At 23.6% G+C, this 14,172-nt stretch overlaps 1 protein-coding gene across 3 annotated transcripts in view; it reads right to left on the bottom strand.

Moving 5' to 3' along the window:
- Positions 1-1,964: 1,964 nt before the first annotated feature.
- The window catches only part of LOC129607649 (putative uncharacterized protein DDB_G0282133), a 59,971-nt gene continuing 47,763 nt past the window's right edge, over positions 1,965-14,172 (bottom strand). Inside the window, exons 1-3 of one of the 3 annotated variants that reach the window (XM_055518786.1) lie at positions 13,560-13,768; positions 8,221-8,984; positions 1,965-4,183 (exon numbers count right to left, since the gene is read on the bottom strand). In XM_055518786.1, coding sequence (XP_055374761.1) covers positions 2,341-4,183; positions 8,221-8,525 — 2,148 coding nt within the window. In that variant the 5' untranslated portion in view covers positions 8,526-8,984; positions 13,560-13,768 and the 3' untranslated portion in view covers positions 1,965-2,340. Of the gene's footprint in view, positions 4,184-8,220; positions 8,985-10,506; positions 10,608-13,559; positions 13,769-14,172 lie in introns of those variants that run through there. The other 2 variants (XM_055518788.1, XM_055518787.1) reach the window with 2 other exon arrangements.

Genomic DNA, 14,172 nt, shown 5'->3' on the forward strand with positions numbered 1-14,172 from the left:
TGAAAAAAATATCAATATTTAATTTTAAATTAATTTTTTTGTAAAGTTTTGTACAGATATATTTATTTTGCATAATATACACAATCTAATAAAATAATTTAAATATAATACTAATTGCAAAATTTCAAAAAAAAAGGTCTAAAACTTCTGAATGATTGTTTAATTTGAATTTTAATTTTTATGTTTTCATTAATTTCTTTTAAATTAAAGATAATACATTACATTTTGCAAATTACGAAAACGATTTTTGTTTACTCTTGGAAAATTTCACTACATGAAATATAATTTATTTTTTTTTATTTTTTAATATGTGTAATGGTTTAAATGAATGTCTCTTATTATTATTATCACAGATTGGTTGGTTTTTAAATTTTTTTTTGTATTTCTTTTTTATAGGTTTTATATTTTACATATTTTTCAATATTTTGAAATAATTTAGGTTGTGTTTTATCATTATGTATTATATATTTCTTTGATATATTTCCTTATACAAATTTCAACTGCATTGTTAAAATTTAAAATGAAATGATATATTACATATAACTAAGTATAAATAATAAACGGTTATTTGAGAGAGAAATCAAACTAAATGTTAAAAAAAAACTAAATTAATTAAATAATAATAATGAAATACGTCATACAATTTAAGTCCGACATAATATTGAATAATAGAATATTATTGTACATACATATGTATGTATTTAAAAAGAAAATAGAATGGTGTTTTTGATCACTCTTGCAAAATTGTTAAAAGTTAATATTTTCTAACAGAGATATGTAACTTTATAACAACTCTACTTATGGTGAAAAATTTTTTCACTATATTGGTTGCACGCAAATTGTTTTTTGTTTTTAATTTAATGAAAATCGTTTATCTAGAAATTAATGCATAATTTGTTTGACTTTTATAAAATCTAAGAACAAGAATAGTGTAAATTTGTTTAAAAACAAATGACTTTTCATTTCGTCTTTATTTTCCATAAAACTGTATTACCATTATGAAATTTAGAATGCTTGAAAGTATTATTATTTTTTGAGTAATACAAACTAACATGCAGTATCGATATTGAAAGCGAGTTTTGTTTTAGGAATTTTCAGTTTTAATTTCATTCACATATTTTCTTTTGGTTTTATTTATTTTTTAAGATCATTTTGAAATTTTTTTTGTTAAGTGGACTTTAATAAATTGAATGAATTAATGTGGAAAATAAAATGAAATAAATAAAACTAAATTGAGATTTTAAGCTGTTTTTATATAATCGTTAAATAATAATTATTATATATATATGAACATATATGACGTATTCATTTAACCTTAATATGCACTTAACTACGTTTGCTTGCCAGACATTACATATGAATAGTACATCTCCATTATTTCAAACAACAACATTGTTCTATGATGTTTGTTTTTTCTTTAAAATAATGTTATAAATAATTATTCTTATCAGAACTTAAAATATAACGATTAATTTTTGCTGCGCATGAACTCATGCTTTTGACTTCAATATTTAATTCTTAAAAAAGTAATTCAAATACAAATCATAAGCAAAAAAAAAATGCTTTATAACCGTGAATCTATATTGAAATTGAAAGATTTGTTAATATTACTTTATTTAATCTGTTATTTAAAATAGCTTAGCAAAAATAAAACAAAATTTAGATAAAAACAAAATATGCGCAACATACAAGTTTCTTGTATAGAAAAAAGCTTAATATAATAAAAATATAATTACAAAAAGTACAATTTAGCTACTCAAATTTTTATGAATTTAATAATTTATTAACGGCTATAAGTTGCAAATAAAAAAAAAAGTTAAAAAACCTACATAAGTACAAGATAAAGATTAACTATTTTTTGTTTTTTTATAATAATTTAATTAATTTATTTATTTGTTCTCTTTTGTAGTTTTTTTTAGTGATTTCAGTTGAAATTTTTCTAATATTAAAGATATGAGTTAATTTGCAAGGAAAAGTAGATAAAAACAAACATATTTTAATTTAAATCTTTTGTTTATAAAAGTATATTAATTACAAAAATCAATTTCATAGTTAGTTTTTGGACGCAAAATATTATCTATTTAAAAATAAAGAAAGTATAAATATAAAATAAAATATTTTATTTTAATGCTTTTTAATTTCTTTCTTTTTTACAATTTTACAGTGCTTTTAATTCGAATTTCTTTTTCAATTATTTGTTTTACTCTTAAATACTATATAGGATTAATAAATTACTTTTTATGTAAATATACTTATGTACAAATTTTTGAAAATCTATTTTTAAATTCATTTGTAAGTAAATTTTAAAAACAAGTATGACGTTTATAATGATTAGAATATTTATGTTTCCAATGATGTTACAACTAGGTTATTAAATATTCCATTTGGATTGCAACTACCAGTTTCACTCATCATTGCGGCTTGACCACATGAATCACTTCCACAACTTGGTGTTGGGCTTGGTGTACCTAAACGCAATGCATCCATAATAACTTCAAATTCTTTTTGATTTGGTGAATTTAAATCTAACGCTAATTCTAAATCTAAATCATTTGTTATTAAGTTATTATTAGTATTAATATTATTGCTGTTGTTATTAAAATTATTTGATGATATTATTGATCCATTTGTTGTGGCGGCAGCTGCTGACATTATTGATGATGCAACAACTTGACTACAACAACCAATTGCATATGAATTTGAAACGATGCTGTTGCACACATTAAAACCAAGGCCAATACCAATTCCATAATTAAAACAATTACCAGTAATGCTACTAATATTTGCATTTCCAATTGCACCAAAACCATATATTGATGATATAGATGGTGGCGATAATGTCGATGTTGATGACAATGACAGTTTTGGCCTTTTCAAATCTAAAGGACAATCATCAATAACTGTTGAAATCAATTTTTGTGCTGTAGTAGTTACTGTTGTTGGTAAATAAAAATGTGATAAAGCTTCTCGAACAAAGCGATCATTATCATCTTCACTTCGTAAACGTTTTCTTGACGATACAGCTTTTTCTAAATGCTCGACTCCTTGTGTTATTTCCGGATCAGTTAATGGCATCGTTGCATCAATAGCACTCAATTCACGATCCAATATTTCTAAGTCAGTATCTACACTGTTTGTGCTTTGGCATGATGAAAGAAATTTATTATTGTTATTATTGTTAACATTACCGTTATTATTACGAGTTGTTGATGATGTTTCAAGTATTGATGTTGCTGCTTGTGGTAGTGATGTTGATATTGACGACGAAGGTGCTAATAATTTTGAACATATTGGTAAAATCATTGATGTTGAATTTTCTTTCGCATTCGTTATTGTTGTACTACTATTGCATGTAAATGCGGTCGTTGGGGTCGAAATTGTCGATGTTTGACTGTACGATGATATTAACGCACAATCATTAGGTGTTGATAGAACTGCTGACGGTGATGAAGCTTTTGCAATTGAATTATTATTAGAATAAAATTGACATGACGGTAATGAAGTTGATAATATTTTAAAATCTTCAGTTTTACTATCCGTATGACTTATTGAATGAATGTTACTATAATTTTTGTTTTCAATGCATTTGTTATTGTCATTGACGGTATTACTGATATTCTTATCACTATTATTCACAATATCTCTGCAATCTGCACTATTTTCATTTATTTTGTTGTTATTATTGCTGCTAATGTTAGTGTTGGTATTATCAATATTTTCTCCATTACTTTCACGATTACTCGTACTGTTATCAATATTCTTGTTATTAATAAGAATATTTCCATCATCACTATTGTCGTTACTACTATTATTACAATTCACACTTTTATTGCTATTAAAGTTACTAATGATATTATTGTTAGCGTTAATGCATGGAATTGTTGGCTTTGCTGCCGAATGGACTGATGTTGTAATACATGTTGTTGACGTCTGGTTGCTTATAGAAGATTGATGATATTGTTGTTGTTGATAATGTAAATTATGATAATTTTGTATAGTTGAGCTTGGATACATTTCCATGGGGTCATTTTGATGCTGTAAATTGTTACTATTATAATTGTTATTAGCACTACAACTATGATTACTGTTTATTTGATTATTATTATTTGTGCTAGGTAAATTGCTGGAACATTTATATGAATTAAATGTACTATTATGAGCTGCTTCAGGTTTTGTTTCTGATCTGAAAAGGAAGAAAACAAAAAGTAATTCTTTATATTAATATAACTTCATCTTTATATTAATGTATAAATATTATTTCATTAATTATAAGTGCATTTACAACATATATAGTTTATTAGTGTTTTGATTCTTAGTGCAATAGAAATTTTTACGGCAGGCTTATTGTGACATAGATTTGAATGTGTAAATAAGGTATTGAAACCGATTTTTTTTTTCAATTTCCATCAAATAGATGGGTTGTCTGTAAAAAATTTTTTACATCCATTTTAAACTCTGTATTTTCATTTTTTAATTTTTTTGCCCATATTTTGAACATTTCCAGGGTTTGTTAATCTGCTTATTTCTCTAATATTTTTTCCTGCTATTTTGCCTTTATTTGAAAGACTACTTATTATCTACCTGAATTATTTATATACTAAATAAATTTCTGTTGCCCATATTCTGTTAGTTGCATCCCTTGAGTTGTTATTCAAAAATTTTGTAATTTTCTGAATAAAATTAATTCCAATTAATTTTTGTAAAATATTCGAAATTCTATACTAACAAACAAAATTCCTTTCAATAATATCCCATCACCTAGAAAATTTTCGTATCAAATAACTAATACTTTAGATGTATAATTTTCATGCATAAGTACATTTTTCACATGCACACCAATTTATTAAATATATTTCGGTTTAAAAATTGCTTATTACTTAAACTATTTTTTTATTCTAAGGTTAAGTTAATTAGAAATACCTACTGAACACTGAAATAAGGAGCTAAGTATAGAAATTTCTTTAAATAATCGTAAAATATAGCAAATTATTTTAATTATGTAAATAAAAATTTACAAAATTATTTTGATATTAAAATGAATTACGACAAACAATATTTTAATTTAAAGTGTCAAACTTTAAGACTATTAGAATTATTTCTATAAAATTTCAAAACGATTTCCAAAATTGGTTTGTTGAAATAATATGAGAACGCATGAATACTTGAGTTAACATATTTTTTGAATACATATTTAATATTTACATTATTACGTAGAAATAAAGAGAACCATTGATAAAAAAAAGTACACGCTTATATCTTATACACAATACGATTCGAATAAAACCTACATATAAAACTTACATATAAAATATGTGCGTGTGTGTATAAATAATCATTTAAAAAATAATTATTTGGCAAAACATAAAAATATAAGTTTTGTTTTTTTACATTTAATGCCTTGATTTACAAGAGTTCAAAACAGACGCAAAAAATTACAAAACTTTCACTCACTGCGCAAAGTTGTTTACTTTTTACGCTATTTTTCACTTTGTTGTGTCTGTAAACCATGCCATACCACGTTAATAAGTTTACAAACATGTTCCCTAGAGTTTCTTGGTTTGGTTTTATATGAATACTGTATTCACATGTATTTTATACATATAAAAATATATTGATATTTTATAAAATGTGAGTAAATTTTCTATATTTACATAAAAAAACTGAAACATACTTTACTCTAAATTTAGTTTTATAGGTAAAAAAGCACAGAAAAGCTTTTGGTAAAGAGTAATAGTAAATTTTCAAATCAAGTAAAATAATAATGTATTCAATTTAAAAATTCATAAGAAAATTACCTACTTGGATACGTATTTTTGCGAAAATCAAAGTACAAGCTAGTTGATCAAAATACAAGCTACTTAGTGAGCAATTACTTTTTTTTTATCTTTTTAATCTAAATAAACTATTTTTTATATATAAGCCACCAAGAATTTAGCATTAAAATATTTTTTTAGTCCACTAAAAAGTTTAAATTTTTATTTCATAAAACACTTTTTCTTTAATTTGGAAATAATTAAGATGAAAATTAAATTACTAATGAAAAATTTTATAAGCAATGATTTATTGTAATGATAGCCAGAACCTTATTTAAATTTAAATGATCGGGATACTGGTTCGGATAGCTGCCATACAACTTCGAAATTTATTTGACTATATCTTAGAAACTATGAAAGTTGTGATGTTGAAATATCGTATAAGTAAATTATATTAGTAGGGCCAATGTGTTTGTAAAAATGATTTATTGTAGTAAGTGCCAGAACCCTGTTTAAATTTAACATGATCGGGATACTGGTTCGGGTAGCTGCCATACAACTTCGAAATTTATCTGACTATATCTTAGAAACTATGAAAGTTGTGATGTTGAAATATCGTATAAGTGAATTATATTAGTAGGGTCAATGTGTTTGATAAAAATCGTTGAAATTGCTTGGCTCCTTCTGGTTGCTGCCATACAACTTCAAAAGCTATTTGGCTATATCTCAGAAGCTGTAAAAGCTGTAATATTGAAATTTCGCACAAGTAAATATATAAGTAGGGCCGATGTGTTGTTACATAAAACTTATTGAAATTTCTTGGCTCCTTCTGGTAGCTGCCATACAACTTCAAAAGCTATTTGGCTATATCTCAGAAGCTGTAAAAGCTGTAATATTGAAATTTCGCACAAGTAAATATATAAGTAGGGCCGATGTGTTGTTACATAAAACTTATTGAAATTTCTTGGCTCCTTCTGGTAGCTGCCATACAACTTCAAAAGCTATTTGGCTATATCTCAGAAGCTGTAAAAGCTGTAATATTGAAATTTCGCACAAGTAAATATATAAGTAGGGCCGATGTGTTGTTACATAAAACTTATTGAAATTTCTTGGCTCCTTCTGGTAGCTGCCATACAACTTCAAAAGCTATTTGGCTATATCTCAGAAGCTGTAAAAGCTGTAATATTGAAATTTCGCACAAGTAAATATATAAGTAGGGCCGATGTGTTGTTACATAAAACTTATTGAAATTTCTTGGCTCCTTCTGGTAGCTGCCATACAACTTCAAAAGTTATTGGGCTATATCTCAGAAACTATAGAAGCTGTGATACTAAAATTTTACACAAACGAATATATTAAAAAGTCCAATGTGTTTGATAAATTGCTTAGCTCTTTTTGGTATTTTTTGATTCGTTGTGGTAGCAGCCATACAACTTCAACAGTAGTTTAGCCATATCTTAGAAAATATTGAAAACACAGCACTGAAATTTTGCATAAACTAATATGGTAATACGGCAACTTAAAGTTATAGTCTGTCCAATAGTCGGCTATGGCATATTTATTCGCACATAGGATAACAAATTTGTACGGGTATCACAGAGTTGACACGGTCAACTTTATTTTTTCTTGTTTTTATTTTAAACTTTGTTCCTTTAAAAAAAAAAGGTGAATTATAATATAAAATAGTTTGTCTAATTCACTTTTTGTTTTCATACATTTTTTTTTCTCCTTAAGCGACAATTCAAGTTACGACATAAAATTCTGGAACCCAAAAACATCTCATCTCGAGAACTTAGTGTACGTACATACATACATTATATCTGTATAATCATTTTCACATAATGTGCGTTTTTAATTAATTTGTATTACCTAAATTCCAATAACAAAAATTTTTAAACAAAAATCAATTTGGTGTATCACTTATAGAGAATTTATGCATACATACGTATACATATGTAAGAATAAAAATATAATTCTATTATGTTCCTGCCAATGTGTTACATTTTTTTTATTTGATATCATACGTAATATTCATTGCTATACGTAAGATTTTTAACTTGACAATGTTACTGCTCCTAAGTTTTTGTTTTAATTTTTTATAAATTTAATTACATTGCTAGTTGAAATTTTTCAATTTACATTAAGCACTCAACTATTTTAAAAATAATTAGGTACTCGGATAGTTATAAGAATTAAATTTGATTGTAGTTAAACAGTCAAAAATGAAATGGGTTTAGTAATTATGTGTTCAGATTGCAGACTTTTGAGTTATGGATTTTGATGATGATAAGCTACATTAATCACATGTGTATGTGTTTACGATTTATTTTTGAAATGTTTATTCAAAAAGTTTAAAAAAGAAATGAAAAGTACTTAAAAATTTTAAAATTAACCTTCTAGATACACATAAATGAGTAGCAATGGTGCCTATCTACTTAAATAAGTTTATAAAAAAATATTTACTTACTTTGGTAAATTAGCCAAATAACGGCTTTGTTTTTCACGCCTTAATTCATCTGTTAAACGTGAGTACGTATTATTGATGCAAACACTCCGCCTTAAATTCGCTTCAGAATCTTTAATACGTTCTAATTTATGTGCACACAGTTGTAATATACGTTTTCGTTCTTCCCTTTGCCTTAATTTTGGCGATATCATAGGTACTTTTGAACGATGATGATGATAGCCTATTGGCGGAGATGATCGCGGTGGTCCAAACATATCAGAATCATCATCTGTACCATTAATTGGATATGTTGTTGGTAAAGTCATATTTGAATATAACTTAAAATAATTGTTTATTTTTCAAATATTAAATTTTAAATGATTAATATTCAAATTTTCTTTTTTGCTTTTATAAAATTTACAATTTTTTTAGGAAAGTATGTTTATGTTTGATACGTACGTTTTTTTTAAGTTTTTATTAATTACTTGATAATAAGTTGGTAAGCATATTACTACTTAAGTTTAATTTAATTTTCATTTCTGCAAACCAATTATCAATAAGCTATATGAAATCCACTAAATGTTTATATATATATGTAAGCTTAAAATTTTTTTTGTCTTTTTATTCTGTTAAAATAACACTCAATGAACTTAATTTTTAAGTTAATCACTATAAACATATATATATTTTTAATTTAAAATCACTCACATGATTATTATATTTGGTTTTTATTTTAATAACGTGTTTAATGGATTTAATTATAGTTTTTCTTCAAAAATTCAAAACTAAAATTAAAAAAAAAATAAAATACTTTTATTAGATTATTAATTACTTTTTTTTTTTGTAAAATCAAATTTTTTTTAATATAAATTGGTATGAAAATTAATTTAACGCCACCTTATTTAATTATTGGCATTACTATTATAATATACTGTTAAATATATGTACATAAAAGTACCTATTTATGTATACCAAAATGACGTGGGAAATATAAGATGTACGTACTATATAGATGATTGATTACACAAATTAGATAGGTACCTACTTACTTACATATATACCTACCTACCAAAAACGCAAAATATTCTTTTATACTTACATACTATATTATTTCGAGTCTCATTAATATACATTTTTGACGATTTACATGAGTTTTTATTTATATATCTAAAACAAATTATCCATTTGAATTTATTCATCAAGAAAGAAAAGCGAAAACCCGAAAAATAAATAATATGTATTTATATAGAATATGTATTTCATGTTACACTACATGTACTCAATGTAAAAAATAAACTGCGTATAGGTAAATATTATTTGTATATATAGATATAATGAAATATTTATATTTAAGTATAATATTTAAATTTAATAAGTCAATGATTTTTTGTCTGCTTATAAACAACACATTTATCGATAAACATACATTTTTTATTTAACACTATTCAATTGAATAATAATAAACGCCTGTTATAATTATTTATACTCAGTTACATTATGCATACTGAATATATTATGTCATGCAATTTTTAGTATTAAAGGGCACATTTTGAAGAAACGCTTATGAAAGTACAAAAAGAAAAAGTTATAAAAAACAAAAAACTTTTCTTAACAAAGGAATGTTTTTTAGAATATGTATATATATTTTTTCTATTACATGTATATGAAGTATACATATATATTGTAGATACATAGTAAGCATTTACGTATTTTCAACTTAAATGATAATGTAAACGTAAACGTAGAAAATTTAAACAGTTCCGAATAATTGCATTACTATATATTATCTAAATGAGTACCTTTCCTTTAAAAATAAAATAAGAGAGAATAGTTGAGAGTATTTAAAATTTTATTTTAATGAGGAGTTTAATTCGGTTTAATTTTACTTTGTAGACTATATTTTACTTTTAGACGAAATTATACCAAAACTAGATGAAAATAAATAAAAAAAAAAGCATATCTAAGCTTATTTATAAATGTATATGTATACATTTTAATTCTCGATTATACAGATTTACTCTGTTTTTTTTATAACATTTTCATATTTTTCTCTTAAAAAGTAGATTTGGTATTGTAAATTTGTGACACGTTTTGTTAAAGTAAAATACATAATGTGCATAAAAATACTCAAATATTGTGGAAATTACAAACATTATTACACATGCATGTATAAATTTACGTTTTTGAAATATAGCATACCATGCAAATATTTAAATTATTTTTTAATTTTAAATTGATAATCATTTTATCAATCATAATAATTGTATGTATAGCTATATGGATACATTTGTAAACATTTTTACTTACAATAATTTTTGAGTGCTATTTGAAGTTTATATTTATAAGTTTCAAATATTCATTCATATATAACTTTTTCTCCCTATGAACTCTTTTTTTCTTTCCTGAACTTAAGTGGAAAAAAGGTGTGAAATATAGTATAAGGTTTCAACACATTGAACGATGTAAATCGGCGGAAGTATCCATTATGTATACCTAAGTGTATTTATACACATATGTAAAATATTAAAATTGTATATCTTTACAGTTAGGTATTCCTAATATTAGCGCTATATTTCTACATTATATGGACTACAGATATTGCCCATATATTTTATATACATATGTTAAAATATTTGTAATAATATATTTGACAATAGTGGCAAATATGTAAAAAGAAAGAGTAAATTAGCAAAAATTACAAAGATGTAATAATTTTTGTAAATAAAATTAATAGGTATAAAATAATTGCGTGATACATAACTTGTAAATTTAATACAAAATACGCAATACATTACAATGTAGATATGTAGATAGAAGTATATGTACATCTATCTATTTCTCTACCTATGTATATAAATATCTACCTCGGTGCTCTCTGAACTCTTAATATCTATTTTCTGTATTTTGTATAGCTTAAAACTATAATACTAAAACTATTGTATAGTTTTCTATAAAATATTGAATCGACTCAAAATATTATGTGCATACAAAACACATAATCGCTCAGAAATGCATGCGCGATCTATTTAAGATAAAAACGTTTTTTACACTGATTTACTTAGCCATGTTTTAAGAAAAATTTTGGACCTTTTATTTACGAGTGCTCTTACTTACGTACGTATACATATATTTGTGCATGCATAAATTACTAAAGTCTTTTTTTAAAAGGTTCAGCTTAATATTTTCATGTTAATAAAAAAAATTCATAAATTTTACTTCTTTTTATCAATATCTCTCCTTTGTCAACAAAACTATCTTTTCTCTTAATCAGTTTGTCAAGGTTATTATAAAATTAAGTTAATTTTATTTTATTTGTAGATCTTTTATTGTACGTAGTGTCACCTTATTAAAAATTGCGTTTTTTTATTTTATTTTTTCACTAATAAATTTTTTTTTTGTGCGTGAAAATTGATATACAAATGTAAAAAAATGAATGTGTATTAACTTCTACCAAATATGAATATCGCATTTGTAAACTTCCCACTGTAACTATATATTTGTTTTGTATATACATTATATGTAAGTATCTGTGTATATTTTATTATTGTTACATTTTTTTAATACGACATGTATGCATGTTTGTTAATATGTTGGATATGGAATCGTTTTTATACACTCACACAGTCGTCGAGGAAAATTAGCATTTTTTTATTCATATGTAGCTTATATACAATATATTATACTTATTTATATTTTTTTATATACATATGTATATTATAATATTATATGGGTTTCTCTTTTAATTGTATATTAGTAGTAGTAACTCTATAATATTTATAGCGTTTCCTTTGTATTATTTATGACGAAAAAAAGTAATAAAATTTCAGTGAAATGAAAAATAAGAAAAAAAAATACAAAAACGTCATAAATTTGCGCTCTTGTAGTAACTAATAGGTGACGATTAAATATTGTAATGAGCAAAATAATTGAATAACAAAAAAAAAAAAAGAAAAACAATAAAAATTTGTAAAATTTGTCTTTTCCTTATTTTTAAAATTGTAGATTAATCATAACTAAAATATTGACTTTCATTGAATTTTTTTAGAAAATAAAATATATAATAAAATGAAATAAAAAATTCACTTCGTTAAACATAATTTTTTCATAAATATTTTCATTTTTTCATAATTTTTAAATAACTACATTTAAAATATATACATAAAATATCAAATAAAGGAGAAAATGGAATTTAAAGGTGGAAAATTTATGTACTAAGAGTTTAGATATGTAGGTACATAGGTAATTATGCATAATTAAATATGAAATTTCTTATTTTTGTCACGCGTTATTGAAAACAAATATATACATATATGCTATATATAAGCGAAACATTCATTTTAAAAAGGTATTTACGTTATAAAATTTATATTATCCATATTAAGTAAGGAAGTAATTTTAATTTAAATCATATATATATACATATATATAAAAATTGATTATTTTTTGCTCACTTTTTAATTTGAATTTTATTGTACCTGCATAGCCTATATAAATACCTACTAGAAAATTAGTTAATTAATTTAAATATTAAAAGTTCTATGAATTTCAAGATGGTTACTTAAAAAAACATATTGATATTTTTAAAGTGTTGCTAATTTTAGAATTCCATTAATTTTGATTGACTTTAATCCAACTAGTTGTTTCGATTTCAGTTCCTAGGGACATAATATATACTTCCTTTAATATTCGCCTTTAAAAGTTTTTAAATTTCAAATCTATTATTTTTCGAAGCCTATTAAAATACTTTACAAATAAAGTTAGGTATACCAGTGCAGGTAGGTAGACCTTTTTTGTTGTCATCAGTAATATTTTCTTATTCTCAAATTTTAATCCTTTATTTTAATTTTAAAATTTTTCCTATTATTTATTTTTTATTTATATAATTTTGGTAGATAGTATAATGATTCTTAGAGAATTTGTAAAACTTTTTCAAAATATTAATTTTGAATTAATTTTCTTGCGAATTTTTGCACTTGAATATGTTGATTAGATAATTAGATAAGTAGGTACCTACCCACTCAAATTTTTTTTTTAAATTGAATTTCTTCAATTTTATGTATAGAAAATTTAAAAAAAAAATTTTTTAAACACAATTATAATTAATTTTCTTTTGCTGACTGCTTTTTTTTAATTAACTACAAGTAACTACTAAAATTGAACTTTTATTTAAAATAGATTAACAACCAATGATTGTTTTTAATAATTAGTAATTAATTAAAAAAAAACTTGATATTAACTGGTAATTCACAATTTTATTAAAATCAAAATATGTAATTTTTTTTTTAATTCAATTTATAATTTTTTTTTTCATTTTGTATATTCATCCATAAAATTTAATAACTCATATAAAGAAAAATTACTTTTTTATTAAATATGTCAAGGTATGAAAAGTTGGAAAGATAATATATGTGTTTCTTCTCTTTCTTTATGATTAATTTTTTTAACATAAAAAAAAGTACTTGCTAGTACATATATAAATTAACGGAAAAAATACGTCCACACCGTTCTCACGTTCAAAATGAACTGATTCAAAATTTTCTTACGTTTTTCCTTTTCACGACCAACATTGTTCGGTTGTATTTAACCGACTAGTTTTTATTTTATTATTATTCAATCGAAAAAATAAAAAAGAAAATTATCTTTTATACTTAATACTAATGCAGTGCAAAGCATTGCTAAAATAAAAGCAACAATAAAATCAAATTATATAGTGGATTCATACATATGTATATACAAGTACATTTATTGAGTACCGACTTTTTTAACTGCATACCTCTTTATTATTTTCTATAAAAGAAAACTACGAAATTCTAAAAAAATATTGTTATACCTACATTTTTTACAATACTCAGAGAATCTCATTTCGATTCTCTTATATCATATAAAGTTTTTTAAAATGAGAGAAATTAATATTAAAAAAAAGAGATATTCTAAAATAAGTAAAATTATATCTCAAAATATCTTTCATAAACA

The sequence above is a fragment of the Condylostylus longicornis genome, unplaced genomic scaffold (assembly GCF_029603195.1).
Source record: "Condylostylus longicornis isolate FDR11 unplaced genomic scaffold, ASM2960319v2 ptg000028l, whole genome shotgun sequence".
NCBI classification, from domain to species: Eukaryota; Metazoa; Arthropoda; class Insecta; order Diptera; family Dolichopodidae; genus Condylostylus; species Condylostylus longicornis.